The following is an 18,924-nucleotide window of genomic DNA, read 5'->3' as shown; positions in this document are numbered from 1 at the left end:
GACATCACTCACATCATATTTGTGGTGTGGGCCCTTATACTGAGACCAAATCTTCATTAACCCAAGTGAGAGAGCCTTTATTTCTTATACATGCCCAAAGTAACTAATATCAACTCACATTTTCTGTAAGCCTTCAAGAATTTTTATTCAACATAATGAAAAGTTTAATAAGTAAGCTACATTAACACTATGGAGCATTCTTCTGTTGCTGTTCACCAACTGTTTTTATGACGATAACTCCGCGATCTGGAATGTGATCGAAAATGAGAGTGTTTCACTGTTTGTGCTTTCGTTTCAGAATTGGTATACGCTTTGGGAGACTTACATGGGGATCTTGCTATGGAGTCAGAATGTCTTCCATGTGATCTTGATTTTGTTCCTGAGCTAGTCTGCTTCTGAGGTGAGCTTGACTGTGATTTTCCTATTGACTTGGACCTTTTCTGCAAGGACTTGGACCTTGACCGTTCTCTAGAACCAGAATTCCTTCCTGGAGTTCTTGACTGCCTTGCTGAGGTAGACCGCCTGGGTAGTGATTTGGAGCGAGATTTAGATTGGCTGTAAGAAAATCGCCTGTGTCGCGACCTGCAAACATCCATAACATCAGAGTATATATTTCATATAAAAATAGTTAATAGGTTAGGAAACAACACTCTCAAGAACTTATATACTTTACATAACATTAGTTGTGCTTTTGTTGGAGAAAAAAATTCTAATTTTATTATGCGTGCTTTTGGTTCAAAAATATGTACAAGTTTGTAATATTTGACCAAAAGATTTTGACTTTGCTGGATATCTTTTATGAGTCAGTTCTGAAAAATATATTTTGCATATTTAGTCTGGGTTACATAATTCCTAAGAGGTAAGAAAATCTGAAAGGGGAAAAAAGATAAAATATCTAAGAATATTAAATAATGTTAATAAAAGCAAAAACCTAGATGGAGGACTTCTGAATCTTGCCATGACAGAGCAGCTTGTTCTAGACCAATCTTCCCAGTAAAAAAAAAAGCTATATTAAAAGGCTAGATTATATTCTTTGCAGCCAAAGATGGAGAAGCTCTATACAGTCAACAAAAACAAGACTGGGAGCTGACTGTGGCTCAGATCATGAACTCCTTATTGCCAAATTCAGACTTAAAATGAAGAAAGTAGGGAAAACCACTAGACCATTCAGGTATGACCTAAATCAAGTACCTTATGATTATACCGTGGAAGTGAGAAATAGATTTAAGGGATTAGATCTCACAGATAGTGTGCCTGATGAACTATGGACGGAGGTTGGTGACACTGTACAGGAGACAGGGATCAAGATCATGCCCATGGAAAAGAAATGCAAAAAAGCAAAATGGCTGTCTGAGGAGGCCTTACAAATAGCTGTGAAAAGAAGAGAAGCAAAGAGCAAAGGAGAAAAGGAAAGTTATAAGCATCTGAATACAGAGTTCCAAAGAATAGCAAGGAGAGATAAGAAAGCCTTCCTCAGTGATCAATGCAAAGAAATAGAGGAAAACAATAGAATGGAAAAGACTAGAGATCTCTTCAAGAAAATTAGAGATATCAAGGGAACATTTCATGCAAAGATGGGCTCAATAAAGGACAGAAATGGTATGGACCTAACAGAAGCAGAAGACATTAAGAAGAGGTGGCAAGAATACACAGAAGTGAAGTAGCTCAGTCGTGTCCAACTCTTTACGATCATGTGGACTGTAGCCTACCTCCTTCCATGGGATTTTCCAGGCAAAAGTACTGGAGTGGGTTGCCATTTTCTTCTCTATGAATACACAGAAGAACTGTACAAAAAAGATCTTTAAGACCAAGATAATCACGATGGTGTGATCACTCACCTAGAGCCAGACATCCTGGAATGTGAACTCAAGTGGGCCTTAGAAAGCATCACTGTGAACAAAGCTAGTGGAGGGGATGGAATTCCAGTTGAGCTATTTCAAATCCTAAAAGATGATGCTGTGAAAGTGCTGCACTCAGTATGCCAGCAAATTTGGAAAACTCAGCAGTGGCCACAGGACTGGAAAAGGTCAGTTTTCATTCTAATCCCAAAGAAAGGCAATGCCAAAGAATGCTCAAACTACTGCATAATTGCACTCATCTCACACGCTAGTAAAGTAATGCTCAAAATTCTCCAAGCAAGGCTTCAGCGATACGTGAACTGTCAAATTCCAGATGTTCAAGCTGGTTTTAGAAAAGGCAGAGGAACCAGAGATCAAATTGCCAACATCCTCTGGATCATCAAAAAAGCGAGAGAGTTCCAGAAAAACATCTATTTCTGCTTTTTTGACTATGCCAAAGCCTTTGACTGTGTGGATCACAATAAACTGGACAATTCTGAAAGAGATGGGAATACCAGACCACCTGACCTGCCTCTTGAGAAATCTGTATGCAGGTCAGGAAGCAACAGTTAGAACCGAACATGGAACAACAGACTGGTTCCAAATAGGAAAAGGAGTACATCAAGGCTGTATATTGTCACCCTGCTTATTTAACTTATATGCAGAGTACATCCTGAGAAACACTGGGCTGGAGGAAGCACAAGCTGGAATCAAGATTGCCAGGAGAAATATCAATAACCTCAGATATGCAGATGACACCATCCTTATGGCAGAAAGTGAAAAAACTAAAGAGCCTCTTGATGAACATGAAAGAGGAGAGTGAAAAAGTTGGCTTAAAGCTCAACATTCAGAAAACAAAGATCATGGCATCTGGTCCCATCACTTCATGGCAAATAGATGGAGAAACAGTGAAAACAGTGTCAGACTTTATTTTTTGGGCTCCAAAATCACTGCAGATGGTGACTGCAGCCATGAAATTAAAAGACGCTTACTCCTTGGAAGGAAAGTTATGACCAACCTAGATAGCATATTCAAAAGCAGAGACATTACTTTGCCAACAAAGGTCCGTCTAGTCAAGGCTATGGTTTTTCCAGTAGTCATGTATGGATGTGAGAGTTGGACTGTGAAGAAAGCTGAGCACCAAAGAATTGATGCTTTTGAACTGTAGTGTTGGAGAAGACTCTTGAGAGTCCCTTGGACTGCAAGGAGGTCCAACCAGTCCATTCTAAAGGAGATCAGTCCTGGATGTTCTTTGGAAGGAATGATGCTAAAGCTGAAACTCCAGTACTTTGGACACCTCATGCGAAGAGTTGACTCATTGGAAAAGACTCTGATGCTGGGAGGGATTAGGGGCAGGAGGAGAAGGGGATGACAGAGGATGAGATGGCTGGATGACATCACCGACTCGACGGACGTGGGTCTGAGTGAACTCCGGGAGTTGGTGATGGACGGGGAGGCCTGGTGTGCTGCGATTCATGGGGTCGCAAAGAGTCGGACACGGCTGAGTGACTGAACTGAACTGAACTGACAACACTTATAAAACAACTGTTAAAAGACATTGGAGAATAATCAACAAAAGCAGAACTTGAAGGGTTACAAGCCATGGCTCTTTTCCTGAGACTGTTTTCCAAAAGCCGGAATGGGAGAATTAAGCCCAACTAGAAAATAGCTACTGGACTAAACTGAAGAGACAGAGATTATAATTCAGGGCCATCAAAATGGCTAAGACTTAACAGACAAAAATCTCACAGATGAGGAAAATGCAGACAAACCACCTCACCTCACCCTAAACTCTGCCTATAAATTTTCCTTAAGTCACTGGCCACCATCTATGCTACACATATAAGACTCTAAGAGGTTAGCAAAACACAGCAGCTGAAAGATTGAAAAACTGAGTGAACAATGCAAAGAAACAGAGGAAAACAACAAAATGGAAAAGACTAGAGATCTATCTCTTCAAGAAAATCAGAGATACCACGGGAACCTTTCATGCAAAGATGGGTACAATAAAGGACAGAAACGGTATGGACATAACACAAGTAGAAGGTATTCGGAAGAGGTGGCAAGAATACACAGAAAAACTATACAAAAAAGGTCTTAATGACCCGGATAACCACTATGGTGTGATCACTCAACTTGAGACAGACATCCTGGAATGTGAAGTCAAGTGGCCTTAGGAAGCATCACTGCGAATAAAGCTAATGGAGGTGATGGAATTCCAGCTGAGCTGGTTCAAATCCTAAAAGATTATGCTGTTAAAGTGCTACACTCAATAGGCCAGCAAATTTGGAAAACTCAGTAATGGCCACAGGACTGGAAAAGGTCAGTTTTCATCCCAATTCCAAAGAAGTCCAATGCCGAAGAATGTTCAAACTACCAAACAATTGAGCTCATTGGACATGCTAGCAAGGTAATGCTCAAAATCCTTTAAGCCAGGCATCAACAATGCAACTTCCAGATGTACAGGCTGAATTTAGAAAAGGCAGAGGAACCAGAGATCGAATTGCCAACATCCACTGGATCACAGGAAAAGCAAGGGAATTTCAAAAACCATCTACTTCTGCTTCATTGACTATGCTGAAGACTTTGACTGTGTAGATCACAACAAACTGTAGAAAATTCCAGAGATGGGAATACCAGATCACTTTACTTGCCTCCTGAGAAAACCCTATGCAGGTCAAGAAGCAACAGTAAGAACAGGACATGGAACAATGGACTGTTTCAAAACTGGGAAAAGAGTACATCAAGGCTGTATACTGTTACTCTACTTATTTAATTCATATGCAGAGTACCTCATGCAAAATGCCAGGCTGGCTGAAGCACAAGCTGGAATCAAGATTGCCAGGAGAAATATCAATAACCTCACATACACAGATGACACCACTGTGATGGCAGAAAGTGAACAGCAAATAGCCTCTTGATGAAGATGAAAGAGGGGAGTTAAAAAGCTGGCTTAAAACTCAACAGTCAAAAAATGAAGATCATGACATCCAGTCCCATCACTTCATGGCAAATAGTGGGGAAACAATGGAAACAGTGACAGACAATCTTCTTGGGCTCCAAAATCACTGCAGATGGTGACCACAGCCATGGAAATTAAAAGATACTTACTCCTTGGAAGAAAAGCTATGATGAACCTAAACAGCATATTAAAAAGCAGAGACATCACTTTGCTAACAAAGGTCTGTATAGTCAAAGCTGTATGGTTTTCCAGTAGTCATGTACAGATGTGAGAACAGGACCATAAAGAAGGCTGAGCCCCAAAGAATTGATGGTTTCCAACTGTGGTGCTGGAAAAGACTTCTGAAAGTCCCTCTGACAGCAAGGAGATCCAACCAGTCCATCCTAAAGGAAATCATTCCTGAATATTCACTGGAAGGACTGAACCTGAAGCTCTGATACTCTGGCCACCTGATGCAAAGAGCTGACTCACTGGAAAAGACCCTGATGCTGGGAAGGAGTGCAGGCAGGAAAAGGGTGTGACAGAGGATGAAATGGTTGGATGGCATCAACTCAATGGACATGAGTTTGAGCAAACTCCAGGAGACGGTGAAGGACAGGGAACCCTCCACGTGCTGCAGTCCATGGGGTCTTGAAGAGTCTGACAGGACTGAGTGGCTGAACAACAAATACTGTAACTGCAAACAAAAACCACTGAGGTCAGAGAGCTTAAGCAACAGTCTTAACCTCTAGAACTATAACTAGAACAAAGTAGAACTGTACTGTCTTATAAGAAAATGTGGTTCTTTCTATTCCTGATACTCCACAGTGACTGGGAACTGACAGTAGTACTCCAGACAAGTAGTATACTTTACTGCCACTAGAAGGCAGAAAATGCTGTGAATATTCACTTCTCTAGATCAATCAGGAGAAAAGGTGGTTGATTAAGGCTCTAATGCATTTGGAACAGCTTCTATTTTTAATGAATCAGATGGACAATTTTCTCCTTTTCTTTTACTCTTTTTCACCAAGACCACTGGTTATCATTTAGTAAGTTACGAAAGTATTGCTTTAGGTACAATATTATATCTAGTTTGATTTTTTGTATATAAACCATCAACTTATAGTAATGTGAAATGCTGAATATCATTCATACTACTCATGTCCTTTGTGAAGTCAGAAGCAATACCAGTGGTATTGGTGTGACTTTGCCACACACATGGCATATAAAATTTCTTAATTTGTTCTCACCACATTTTAGGTTCTATAAATGTAACTTGTATTTGAGTATATTGGTGTCAAAATCTCAAATAATCAATCAGTATGGAACAAAATGGATTATTCTCCACAGATTCATGGGAGGTTTATATTCTTACACTATTAGACCCAGTATGATAAAAGAATCAAATTCCAGACCAAAACATAACTGTTCCTAAATATTTCTTTATTCACCTTGGTGATGGCTCAATCCTGACGTGGGTTCTCCTGGCTTATAAAAGGAACTCAAGGCTTCCTCTTACTTGCATGCCTCCCTAAGAATGTGCCAAAATCAAAACATTTGTTTCAAACCCAAGGAGAGGGACTGATCTGACATGTTAAGATTCTAGGGCTCTGAGTTGGCCACATTTTCTAATAATCAGGATTCTCAGATATTTCTCTCTTCCTAGTCTTTTCTTTCCACTTGGTTGGAGGGACTGGAGCCAGGCCACTTTATAGTCTTGTTTTTAGAACTAGTACTTGGGGTAAAGACTGTCTAGCTCAGGTACATACACCCTATGTTGGGCTCTTCCTTGTATAGGCTCCTGGGAGTTGAAGAACGAGGGAGTGGAGTCACAGTGAGCAGCTCTACAGATCAGCTCTGATTTGAGGTTATGTTGTCACTGGACAGCTTAGATATATGGCCCAGGAGAGCCAACTCTTTCTTATCACTAACTGCGCCATGTGGCATGTGGGAGCTTAGTTCCCTAACCAGGGATCAAACCCAAGATAAGTCCCCTGCAGTGGAAGCCTGAAGACTTAACCACTGGATTGTGAAGGAAGCCCCAGGAGAGTCAACTCTTTATTACTCATAGAAAGAGGATAGTAGCATAAACGCTGATCAATCTCTAAGAACAGAATTCACCTTAAAATTCTATATGCCTATAAAAAAATTACAGCATTAAAACTCAAGAGAAAAACAGTAAGTGGTAGAATTTAGGTATGCTAATACAATTTCAGTTATGACTAAAACAGCATCATCAAGTAATTTCCACTGCAATTTCCTATTATTCTAACAGAAACTAACCCCTACCAGGAAAAACAGATAACTTGTAAACATCTTTTTCTGAAAAATCTACTACTTTTATATTTTCTTCCTACAGTGCTACCATACTTGGAATTTATTCTTGAAATAATTTGCTTTTTATAAATACACTGATTCACATTTTGGTCAACTTCCTTTCAAAAATGATTATATTTTATTTCATAAGAGTTTTTAATTATCAGGCCTCAGATTCTTAATTTGGGGGGTTCATTTAAAATTTTTTATTTAAAATCCTCATTTTATTGTCAAGTATACAACTTTAAATTTTTGCTTTTTTCCTCAGTATATATTATCTTTCTATTAGAAAGATAAAATGAACACACTGAAAGGTATCTAACAAACCCAAGTTAAATAACAATACATTATAAATTGAGAGGAGCATATCCTTCTAAAAAAGTTGATACTTGATGTATATTAAATAAAATGATTCTGGTGTCCTGTTTTTGAAAACTCTTTAAAATGTTTTCTGGAAACAGCAGAAAATTAAGTTTTCAATTCCCTTTTACTTTGTACTCACTCTTTAAGGCTATCCGATCGCCGCCTATTTCTTCCCCATGAGGAACTTCTACTTCGGGTTCTCCTTTGGCTAGGGGTTCTTGATCTCCTATGATCACTTGGAGAACAAGGGTGACGTTCTTTTGATTTCATCTGGCCTGGTGCTAGAATATGAAGTTCAAGATTTATAATTCATTACCTGAAAACCTCAATAAATAATCATTCAATAAATAAGCCACTCAAATAGTATTATAGTCTGAAATAATTTTAAATTAACAAATTTGTCATTGCTGAAACTCATCCTGCTAAAAAAAGCAAGATCTGCTATTAAGTCACACTTACTTTTGCGATCACCTTGTGCAAACTGTATTTCAATCTGACGGCCACATACCCACTTTCTGTTGAGGTTATAAAGTGCGTCTTCAGCATCACGAACATCTTCAAATATGACTAGCTGTTAAGGACACTTTGAACATCAGATATCAAAAATATTATTTTTAAAAAATAATTTACAGGTGGCATGAAATTATTAGGAAAAACAAGCTCAAGTTTTTAAGGTCATATCTCTAACATAATTGAAAAATCAGAAAAAAATACCACTATCAAAACAAATGCCCCATTATGATTCTGAAGAGTGAGTCTGAAAATAAAAAGAACAGAAACAAATCTCTAACTGTATTTTTAATGTATACATTAAAAGCTATAGAATGCATGTAATTTGAAACATGAGAATAAGTCCAACACTGGCTAGTATTATCAAATAAAACATTTAGGCAGGACTCACTCCCTTCTCTTAGGTAAAAGATTTACCAGGTTTTTCAGTATTTCAGGTAAAATCAGTACACAGAAGCCTTCATTCTGAAATTAAAATTACTGTTTCATTAACAGGCTTTTTAAATTAATTTAGGAGAAATTACTTATAAACAAAAGTGCACACATATAAGTGAGCTAAAACATATTTCAAAACCGATTTGGTCCTTTAAAAGTAATCATATTTGACTTTGAACCTACTGCTTTAAAATACCTTTATGTTTTTATTACTTCGGATATAATTATAAAAGAAATATATAAACAATCTATTAACATCTATAAACAATCTGTTAACATCTGGAATTATATATCCCACTGAACTCCCTTATGTATGTAAATTATATAATAAACCTAACTAAAATGGAAACAAACTATATAAACCAACTAGCTGTATTTCAGGAGGTTGTCACTGGTTTAACTTTTTAGAAACAGAAAAAGCTCAAGTAATGCAATACAAAATGAGACTTAGGCAATTACCTCAGTGTCACTTGATCTTGAACCTTGACCTTTATTCTTTAGGGCTTGCAAGATGGACTTTATAAGAGACGCAGAACCAACAAAATCAGACTTGGCTTTGATCCTGGAACTCTGAGTAAATGTAGGAAAGCCGAAGTCTCAACCTGGTGTTGGCTTTGTCTTTTGCTTGGTAAAGACTTCCCCTCTTCCAGGTCTTTATATGTGTCCACCCTCCCTCTTTACTCCTTGATGCTTGAACTTTAGGTGCCTTTTGTCTTGCCTGCTCGGTTTATGCTTGGATTCTAGCTAACAGGTTGGTTCAAACTGAGGGGCGCTTGCCAGCTACTGTGGACTGCATTAGATTTTCTGAGATAAAGAAATAAACACATTTAATTAGGCAATATTATTTCATAAAATACGCTCCTGAGTACGTGTATGTATACACATATGTATATGCACATGTATGTAGTCTATGCACATGCACATAGTAACATAAAGGATATTGGACATAAGCAAATCCTCTTGGGCGGCGGGTGTAGAAGTCAAGTGGAATGTAAACGTCTACTATAGGGCCATATCGACCAAACTCACGGCGCAAGTCCTCAGGCCTGAAGTATTTTAGAAATAAGGTAAAGAAATATGAATAGCTAGATTCAAATATTTTGCCTACAGAAATTCAGTTAAAAACTTCAGAAGAAAGTATAGTTTCCGGACTAGAATTAGCTAAAATTGTCTCTCATAGGAATCATCCAGGGTTTAGAAAAGAAAGAAAAAATAAAACAACAAATTCTCAGTTCTAAGTCTTGGAGATTCTGATTCAAGAGGTCTGGAAATTTGTATTTTTATAAGCACTCTAGGTGGCTTTTATGTTTATTCAGGTTGAAGATACTGATCCAGCACATTCACTTAATTTTTTTGCTTTTTTAAAACTGAAGTATAGTTGATTTACAATATTGTGTTAGTTTCAAGTGTACAGCATAGTGATTTAGTGTCTATATATTTTCTACACATTCCTTTTCAAATTCTTTTCCCTTACAGATTACAAAATATTGAGGACAGTTCCCTGTGCTATACAGTAGGTCTTTGTTGGTTATTTATTTTATATAGAGCATATGCACTTTTGAAAGTTACTTCTATTACAAGACTTTTCAACTGTCAAAATACAGAGTACTATTAACTATTCATTAAGAATACATTTATTTGTCTCACTATAATTTCATATTTATGTTAAATGTTTTCAGATAGCAATAAGATTCTAAAGAAGTCCTAAAGTTCTTTCTCAGGCTTTAAAAGAAAAATTGATGATTTATTAGTAAACATAAAGGAAAAATAACTACCAGAGCCTCAAATCTGGCAAGTATTTTTGAGTCACTTACATGCTTTCTACTGTCATAGGTATTAAAGAGGAGAAACCAAGGAAACACATAGCATAATATTTCTCTTCAGGATTTACAATTTAACTGAAGAGACAAAATACTTAGCATTAAAAACTGACGTTTATAATGCATTTATATACCAGCCACTGTTCACCTTAAGACCACTTAATTCCCATAACAGATCTTTACAAATGTTGTTTACAGATGAGGGTAGAGACAGATGAAGTCACCTAACGTCACCGAGTCAGCAAGAGACAGAGCTGGAAGCAAACTCCCACAATCTGACACTAACTAGTCTGGCTTCCTAATGACTACATCCTACTGCCTCATGGAGCTCTTAGATTCAAAACCAGCTATGAGCACAAAACACGGCTTGGAGGAATTAAAGAGTATTTCAAAACATGCTCCGTAGAAAAAAGGGCCCAAAGATGAGTACAAAGCTTCTAACTCGGGGAAATGGAAGAAAGATGGTGTCCAAGATAAAAATCAGATAGCTGGAAAAGAGAGTTAGATTGAAGATTGAGGAGAGGCAAAAGAAGAAACTTTCATGTTTGGAAATGCCAAATTTGAGGTGATGGTGGAACAGCCATAAAAGTTCTATTCTATGAGCAACTGAAAACTGTGGTTATACAAATTCAGTTTTATTTTTTCTCAAGACTAGAAGTCAGTGATTAAAGCTAGAGATATGAATTTAAGAATTACATAAAGATTCAACTAACACTGACCAAGTAGCCAATATTACGTTGATATCATGACAACTTCATTTTATTTTTGTTATTTTTAATATTCACTATACCATGCTTAACTGCCTGCCTTTCGTGAGTGACTGTTAACTTTAGATTTAGAGGACAATGACAATGTCTTTTTCTTTCATTTATTCATTCAACAAATACTTATTGAGTATGTACTATGGGCCAGGCTCTAGAAATATGATGGAGAACAAGACAGACACAATGCCTGCTCCCATAAAACACAGACTAACAGCAAAAATTCTCAACCATTCCTGAATATTGGAATCATCTATAAAGAAGATATCATAGAAGCAGGCATTCCAGCCTGATCCTTTAAGCCCTGACCTAATTTGTGCTTCCCATGGTGAGCCCCAGTTATATTTAATTTTTTAAGGGTTTCATAGGCAATTCTGAGGCTCAGGGTTGAGAATCACTTCTAAAGCAGATGTCGTCACTAATATATCTCAGTACCTAGCATAGTTGTTTGGCATATAGGAGGCCTCAGAATATACCTGCTGTATTAATGAGTGAAGGACACATTACTGTTACCATTTACCAGTCAAGGAGACTGAAAGGAGAGCAGTTACCTTGCCCAAAGATACACACGGCCAGTAGCAAAGCTAGAACTCAAATGAGTACCTTCAGAGGCAACCAATTCCATCAACCAAATGTGAGTGGCTGACAGAAAAGGATACTAGATATATAAACGAGGCTAGAGCAATGCATCGTAGAGACTTAGAATCCCAGAAGTCTGAGGGAATGAACCTTCTCAAAAGAACTGGCTCTCATTCAGTCTCCACTCCATCTGTTAGCTGTTTTTTTCATTGATTTTTGTATTTCTGGTGTAATCTATTTTGATATTAAACACCCATGTATCCATCAATAAGATTTATTATGCCTTAATAATTACTATACTTGTAATTTTTAGTATTTTTTAAGTAAGATATTGTCTCCTTCTCCTTAGAAATAATCACTGGTGTTCATCATTCCTCTACCTAACTTTGTATTTCTACTGCAAATCTATATAAAAGGTATCAGATTACCTGTAAAATTTTGAACCTTGCCTTTTTCACCCTTGAGATTTCTCCATGGTGCTCTAGTTCACTCATTTTAATTCTGTATTGGTATTGTTATGGATAAACCACAATTTTACACATACTTCTATGGGTGAGCATTTAATATGCTTCCTTTTTTTAACCGCAAATTGTGCTGTAGCATAGTTTTCTGGGATGTACCACTAGCCATTGAATTGACGGGCTGAAGAGTATACATATCTTCAGCTTTACTACATTTTCTTCAAAATGGCCAAATCAACTTATACTCCTCAAGACATGCATCAGAATTCCTAAGAATCCAACTCCTCACTCCCTGCCATTCTGAAGGATATAAAGTGAATGGGTATCTCATTATTTGAATTTTAATTTCTGTAAACACCAGTTAGGTTCAACATCGTTACATGCTTATGGGTCATTTATTCTAGGGTCAGAATTTCTGGGCTAAAGAGGATATATATATATATATATATATATATATATATGATTATATGATTTTTATTAACCGACCAAACAGTTCTGCAAAATGGTTGTTAACATTTTATACTCCTACCAACAACACGTACGATTCAGTTCTGCCCATCTCTGTCAGCACTTTGTACTGTCAGTCGTTTGAATTTTAGCCATTTAAGAGGGTATTAAGTGGAATCTTGCTGCGGCTTCAATTTGCATTGCAATTTTTGCATTTCAATTTGTACATTTGTGTTGTACAACTGATGCTGAGCACTTTTTCACATGCTAATTGGACATTCATATGCATTTCTCTTGAACATGTAGGAGTTTTTGTCCATTTTTAATAATAACATTTGTCTTTTCATTGTTGACTTATAAAAAAAGTTCATTATATTCTTAGAAAAAGTCCTTTGTGAGATATATGCCTTCTGAATACTTTCTCCCAGTCCCTGGCTCACCTATTTAATTTCTTAATGAACAGAAATTTTAATTTTGGAGAAATCTGATTTTTCAATATTCCCTTTTAAGGTAATGACTTTGCCTTATAAAAAATCTGCCTATCCCTAAGTCATACAGATATTTTCCTTTGCTTTCTTCTAAAAGCTTTACCATTTTATCTTTTACATATCAATTAATGATCCAGTTCAAATTATGTGGGACAGAGGTCAAAGTACATTTTTTCCCTACATATATATCCAGTTGGTACAGCATCATTTGGTGGAAAGATTTTTTTTCTAAAGGCTTTAGTTTAGTGCCTTTGTAAAAAATCAATTGACTCTATTATGTGTGGATTATTTATGGACCTTCTTTCTGTTCTATTGATCTATTTGTCTATCCTTAGGCCAATAACAAACTATTTTGATATTGTAACTTTTTAGGAAATCTTAAGCCAGGGAATATAAGCCTTCCAGCTTCAGTGACCTTTTTAAATATTATTTTGGCTATTCAGATCCTTTGCATATTAATAGATTTTAGAATTATTTCTATTTTTTAAAGCAATTTGATCACAAATACCTTGAATCTATAATATAATCAATTGATATCGAACTGATAACAGTTCACCTTCCTATCTAAGAACAAAGTATATTTACTAATTTATGTTGCTCTTTGATTGCTCTTGGCCATGTGTTGTTATCTTCAATGCAAAGGTTTTTATGTGGTTTTGCAAAACTTATTCCTAAGTATGTGTTCTGATACTAAGATAAAAGGAATTTTTAAAATTTTTGTTGTTTGCTGTTAGTATATACAAATAGAATTGTCACTAAATTTACTTCATATTCTGGTAACGTAAGGAAACTCACTATTAGTTACTGTAGCTTTATGTAAACAAACATGTCACCTCAGAACAGGGCCAGGTTTTACTTTTACCTTTATAATTTTTATGTCTTTATTTTTCTTGCCTTGTTGCATTGGTTAGGACCTGCAATAAAATGTTGAATAGTGGTTGTACGAGTTGCCATCCTTGTCTTGTTCTGATCTTAAGGAGAAAGCATTCAGTTTCATCATTAAATATGTTGTTAGCTAAAGGTTTTTCATAGATGCCCATAAGCTGAGGAAGTTCCCTTCTATTACTAGTTTGCTGAGACTTCCTATCATGAATTCGGCTGGATTTTAATGCTTTTTTCTACATCACCACTTACACCAATATTAATGCAAGCCTCATACACACTATCGGAGAAGGCAATGGCACCCCACTCCAGTACTCTTGCCTGGAAAATCCCATAGATGGAGGAGCCTGTCGGGCTGCAGTCCATGGGGTCGCGAAGAGTCGGATGTGACCGAGGGACTTCACTTTCACGCATTGGAGAAGGAAATGGCAACCCACTCCAGTGTTCTTGCCTGGAGAATCTCAGGGACGGGGGAGCCTGGTGGGCTGCCGTCTATGGGGTTGCACAGAGTCGGACACGACTGAAGCGACTTAGCAGTATACACACTATAACCAAAGAATGCTACTAAGTATGTCCCAGAGAAGTACTTGATCGGTGCTCCCCAACCTAACATGATGTTAAGTAGCAAAACAGGAATGTTTTATTTGAGATGTGGGCATTGCTTTGTTTCACTAGAAAACTATATCTGCCATTAAAAAAATTATACAAAAAGATTTAAAATTAATATTCTTCCCAATCCACATCTTATTTCACCAGTGAAGAGAAACATAACACAAATTATAAAATTACAAAACGTACTTTTAAACCTTTCCTTAGTTCTTTTGCTGAATTTCATTTCTAACAAATTTTTCGCTAACCTACATGTTATAATGTCTTGTACTTTATTATATATATTAGAACAGCTACTTTAAAGAAACTTTTTAAATAAAACTTGACTTTGTTATAAAACTAACAATTAGAATTTGAAAGCAGGATAAAGAAAACCACTCAAAGGGATTTCCTTCTAGGCTTATTTTCTATATGTGTGGATTATGTGTTTATATAGTTTTTCCCTTCATTTTTCATATAACTGAAAACATACTGTATATAATTTTATACCCCATTTAACATTTATCCCAATGATTTTCTTTATAAGCATACCAAATGTTAAAAAATTAAAATGCGTCTAGGTATCATATTGCTAGTTAAACTATATGCTACCTTGTACAAAAAAAGCTATTAAGGTTACATGTGATGATTCTACTTTCATAACACTACTCAACAGCTGAGCAGTTTTAGTCAAGATCCTTAATCTCTCTAAAATCTCACATTTTCATCTGTTTTATAAGGTTATAAAATAATATATGTAAGGTTTTTAGTACAGCGCCTGGTACACAATGAGTACTCAACAAATGTTAGGATTACTATAATTTCACTACTTCAAACCTTCTAGATTTTGATTGCCCTCCCCACCCTCCACTGCCCAGTGGCAATGTTAAAAAGTTGTGGAAAAGATGGAAAAGGAAATTAATAAATCTCAGTTATCATTCTTGATTATCTAGATCAGAGATCATACATCACACATATGTGTGTGTGTTATTCGGCCTGCACAATGTTTATAAACATTTAACGAAAAGTGCTGAAACGGAAATGCCAATATTTTATAGCTTTTAAAACTACAAAAATGGCAATTTCGTATAATTCAATTTAGAAACTACCAACAGTTTGAAACTGACAGTTCACACACACAAAATACAGGCTTTTGACTCTTTTGAAAATTAAAACAATGTGGCCACAAGTCCAAATGTCTATACAGCCGTTATTAGCTAAAGCTTGGTAGCAGCCGCTGTCCCCTTGAGATGGCACATGTTCTTTTCCATTTGCGACAGTCCACACCATTCTATTGGGCTTTAACCTGACACCTTCACTCATTCATTCATATTACCTTGGTTGGCCTCTGTGGCCATTAGAATTGGAAACTTTTTTTGTTGGCTCACTGCAATCTTATTCAGTATTCAAGTGGTCTGTTTAACCGTAGGAATTTTTTTAACCTTACCCAAATTATAAATTTCGCTTGCTTTCTATGTAATATGCTGATAAACAAGCTGAGCGAAGACATGTAAACACAGGCATACTTAGGATGTTAAAGTATGTTAACTCAGTCTATAGTTGTGACGTACATATATATATATTATTAGCAGAAATCAAGTTTCTAAAAAAGACTTAAAATTTACTTCTCAAAAGTAAATTATGATGATTATTCCTGATGGCTCTGGAGTCAAAGGCTCCAATATATTTCCAGCTGTAAAGCTCCAAGTAAGTCACTGAAACTCTGAATTTCAGCTTTCCCTTATGTACTACAAGATAATCTTGCATAACTATAAAGACTGGGATGGGGAGGAGGGCTGTGGAGTAAATTAAGCAAGCCCAGTGAAACGAAAACGTCTACTAATCCCCCCCATCCCCTCTGGCTCCTATTGAGGGAGAAAGACACAGCTATAAGAAATCAACGTTAGAAACTATGCAGACAGAATTCTCCAAAGGGGGGCGGGTGGGCTGAATGCAACAGAATCGACCAGGGAAGTCTAACCATAACCATTATGATGGGTGTTCACACTGCACTCAAAACTTTAAAAGAAAAACACATAAATCTCATTCACTGAAGTTATCCTTTGTATACAGTATAAAATTGTGCAACAAATAAAATTGAACCAGCGCCACCTGTAAGTAAACCAGACTACTGACTACAGGGAAAGGGAGTCGTAAGGCCCAAGGCACGCACTATTCCGTAACGCCTTCTCACCATCCCCAATTCCTTCCCATCTAGGTGGTGAGATGCGCGGCTTTATCCCTGCACGGCGACAAAGGGGCGAGACGCTGGCACTCGCCCGAGGAACTCTCAGGGGCGGAGGCGGGGAGTGACCGTGGCTCCCAGCCAGGGGCAGCCGGCGCTCCTCCTGTTCTCTCGGCGAGGAATAGGCACCGGCCAGCCGCCCAGGTGCGGGAGGCGGTCAAGGGCGGCGGGGCCCGGAGACGGGGCCGCGCCGGGGCGAAAGGCCGGGCGGGAGGGCGGAGGCGCGAGTCCCGCCCAGGCCCCGAGCACTCCCCGCCGGCCTCGGGAGAGGCTCCTCCACGGCGAGCCCCGGGCCGGCCACGGGGAGGTGCAGGCTAGCCCCGCCGCGCTCTGCGTCTCGGCCGTTACCCGCCCCTCCCCCGCGCCCCAACCTGCGGACCCGCCGCCGTTCACCTGGTGGCGTCCGCGACGTTCCTGACGAACAGGGAGGTGTTGGGGGGCCTCGTGTAGCGAGACATGACCGCTTCCTCCGTTCCCTCGGGGGTCTGCCCGGCCGCCGGGCTCGCTCCGTCTCAAGCAGCCGCCGCCGCCGCCACAGCAGCTCCGCCGGCCCGCGGCGCGACCCCCTCGCCTCGGCCTCGGCCCAGCCAGCGCGCAGCCGCAGAGGCGGGCGCGGGGGGAGCGGTGTGCAGCGCGAGTCTGTCCGTGCGGACCACGCGGGGGCGGGGCGGCGTGCGGGGAGGGGGCGGCGAGGGGTCCCAGGATTCGAGGGCCTCTTCGAAGAGGGCGGTGCAGGAGCCCCGGGGTGGAGGGCTTCGGGGAAGGGGCAGCACGGGGGTCCCGGAGGGTCGAAGGGGACTCTCAGAGGAGGCGGCTGGGTCAGAGTGTAATAGGAGGGCATGGACTAGAGCGGTCCTAGGGGCTGAAGCGGGTGAACCGGGGGTTAGAGAGCATCCGGAGAAAAGATGTCACGAGTCGGAGGTGGGCGGGGTGAAGGATGCCTTCAAAAGCGCCACAGCCGGATGGTCACTGGGGCCTTCTTTATTTCATCTTCAGCCCCAGACCTTGGCAATGTTTCTGCCTCCTGCCCTTTGAATCCTGAGACTGTTTAGACTTTCAAACCGTGAGGATTTTTTTTTCTGCGTGTTTTGATTCTTCATCCATTATTCCTTTAGAGTACACCATTCAGCTATGAGTACATTCATTCAGATGTTTATTGAGCACCTGCTATGCACCGAGAACTATTCTTGGTGTGGGACCCAGCAACAAACAAGAAGCCACATCCCTGCCCTCATAGAGTTTACATTCTTGAGCGAACACCAGACAATAAAAAATGAACAAGTGTAGGAGAAAGCGATGAAAATGCAGAGGCAATTAAGCAAATTTAAATTATCCTCTCCTTGCCTCTCCAAAATGTCATAGCCACCTCATCTTAGAAATCCTCGTACCTTCACATTTGCTACTGTGGTCAGAAAAACTTGTTACCAGGACTGAAACCAGGTGGCTTGTAATTATAGTAGCACCCCTTTTCATTCTCAGAAGTGGCTAATTTGGGAGGGTAAATAATATGGTCACCCTACCTAGCCCATGGCTGTCTCAAAGGCTGTGAGAGTTTCCCAAGGTCAGCAAATGCTTCTGGAATAGTGGCCATTCGTTCAAAATGTGATTCGTTAGGGCACAGCAAGCTCAGGGCTAGCCTGGGAATCTAAGGGGTGGGAGTGGGATCACATTCTTTGAAGCTTACAACTTGGTAGAGGAGGCAGAATCTAATTATCAAACTAATAAAGATAGGCCTATGCTAAGGGTATGAAAACAGCTATATGCAGGACTTCCCTTGTGATCCAGTGGTTAAAAATCCATCTTGCAATGTAGGTGATAAAGGTTCAATGCCTGGTGGGGGAACTAAGATCCCACATGCCTTGGAGCAACTGAGCCTGAGGACCACAACCAGACAGTCCATGCACCACCAGGAAAGATCTCACATGATGCAAGGAAGATCCTGTGTGCTGCAAGAACTGATGCTGTCAAATGAATAAAAAAAAATTTCTTTCTTGAAAAGGAGCTACATGCTACTGCAAGGGTACCTTATAGGGGTTGGCAAGCAAGGCTAGAGGATCACTGACCTTTACCCTGAAGAAGCCTTACAGGAATATTTGGAGAATGAAGAGGAGCAATCCATGCACTGGAACAGCATGTGCAAAGGCTTTGAGGCAATACAGGGAAATGAAAGGCAGCAAACAGGAGCAGCAAGCTGGAGAAGAACAAGAAAATGAGGCTGGAGAGCAGGCTGAGTGTATGGTAGGAAAGTTT

General features: G+C 39.2%; 1 protein-coding gene across 2 annotated transcripts; it reads right to left on the bottom strand.

Moving 5' to 3' along the window:
- Nucleotides 1-212: 212 nt before the first annotated feature.
- Nucleotides 213-17,148, bottom strand: SRSF12 (serine and arginine rich splicing factor 12). Of its 2 annotated transcripts, XM_068985347.1 has the most exons (5): nt 17,068-17,132; nt 9,334-9,449; nt 7,918-8,025; nt 7,598-7,739; nt 213-582 (listed from the first exon to the last, which is right to left on the bottom strand). In XM_068985347.1, exons 1-5 carry the CDS (start codon nt 17,130-17,132, stop codon nt 213-215), a joined length of 801 nt encoding a protein of 266 aa, XP_068841448.1. The 2 variants fall into 2 exon arrangements, with proteins under 2 accessions (XP_068841448.1, XP_068841449.1); XM_068985348.1 differs by lacking the exon at nt 9,334-9,449 and having other exon boundaries at nt 7,918-8,029; nt 17,068-17,148.
- Between the last annotated feature and the right edge of the window lie 1,776 nt (nt 17,149-18,924).

The sequence above is a fragment of the Capricornis sumatraensis genome, chromosome 13 (genome assembly GCF_032405125.1).
Source record: "Capricornis sumatraensis isolate serow.1 chromosome 13, serow.2, whole genome shotgun sequence".
NCBI classification, from domain to species: domain Eukaryota; kingdom Metazoa; phylum Chordata; class Mammalia; order Artiodactyla; family Bovidae; genus Capricornis; species Capricornis sumatraensis.
The sequence above is the reverse complement of the archived record's forward strand: the minus strand, read 5'-3'. Positions and strand labels throughout refer to the sequence as shown.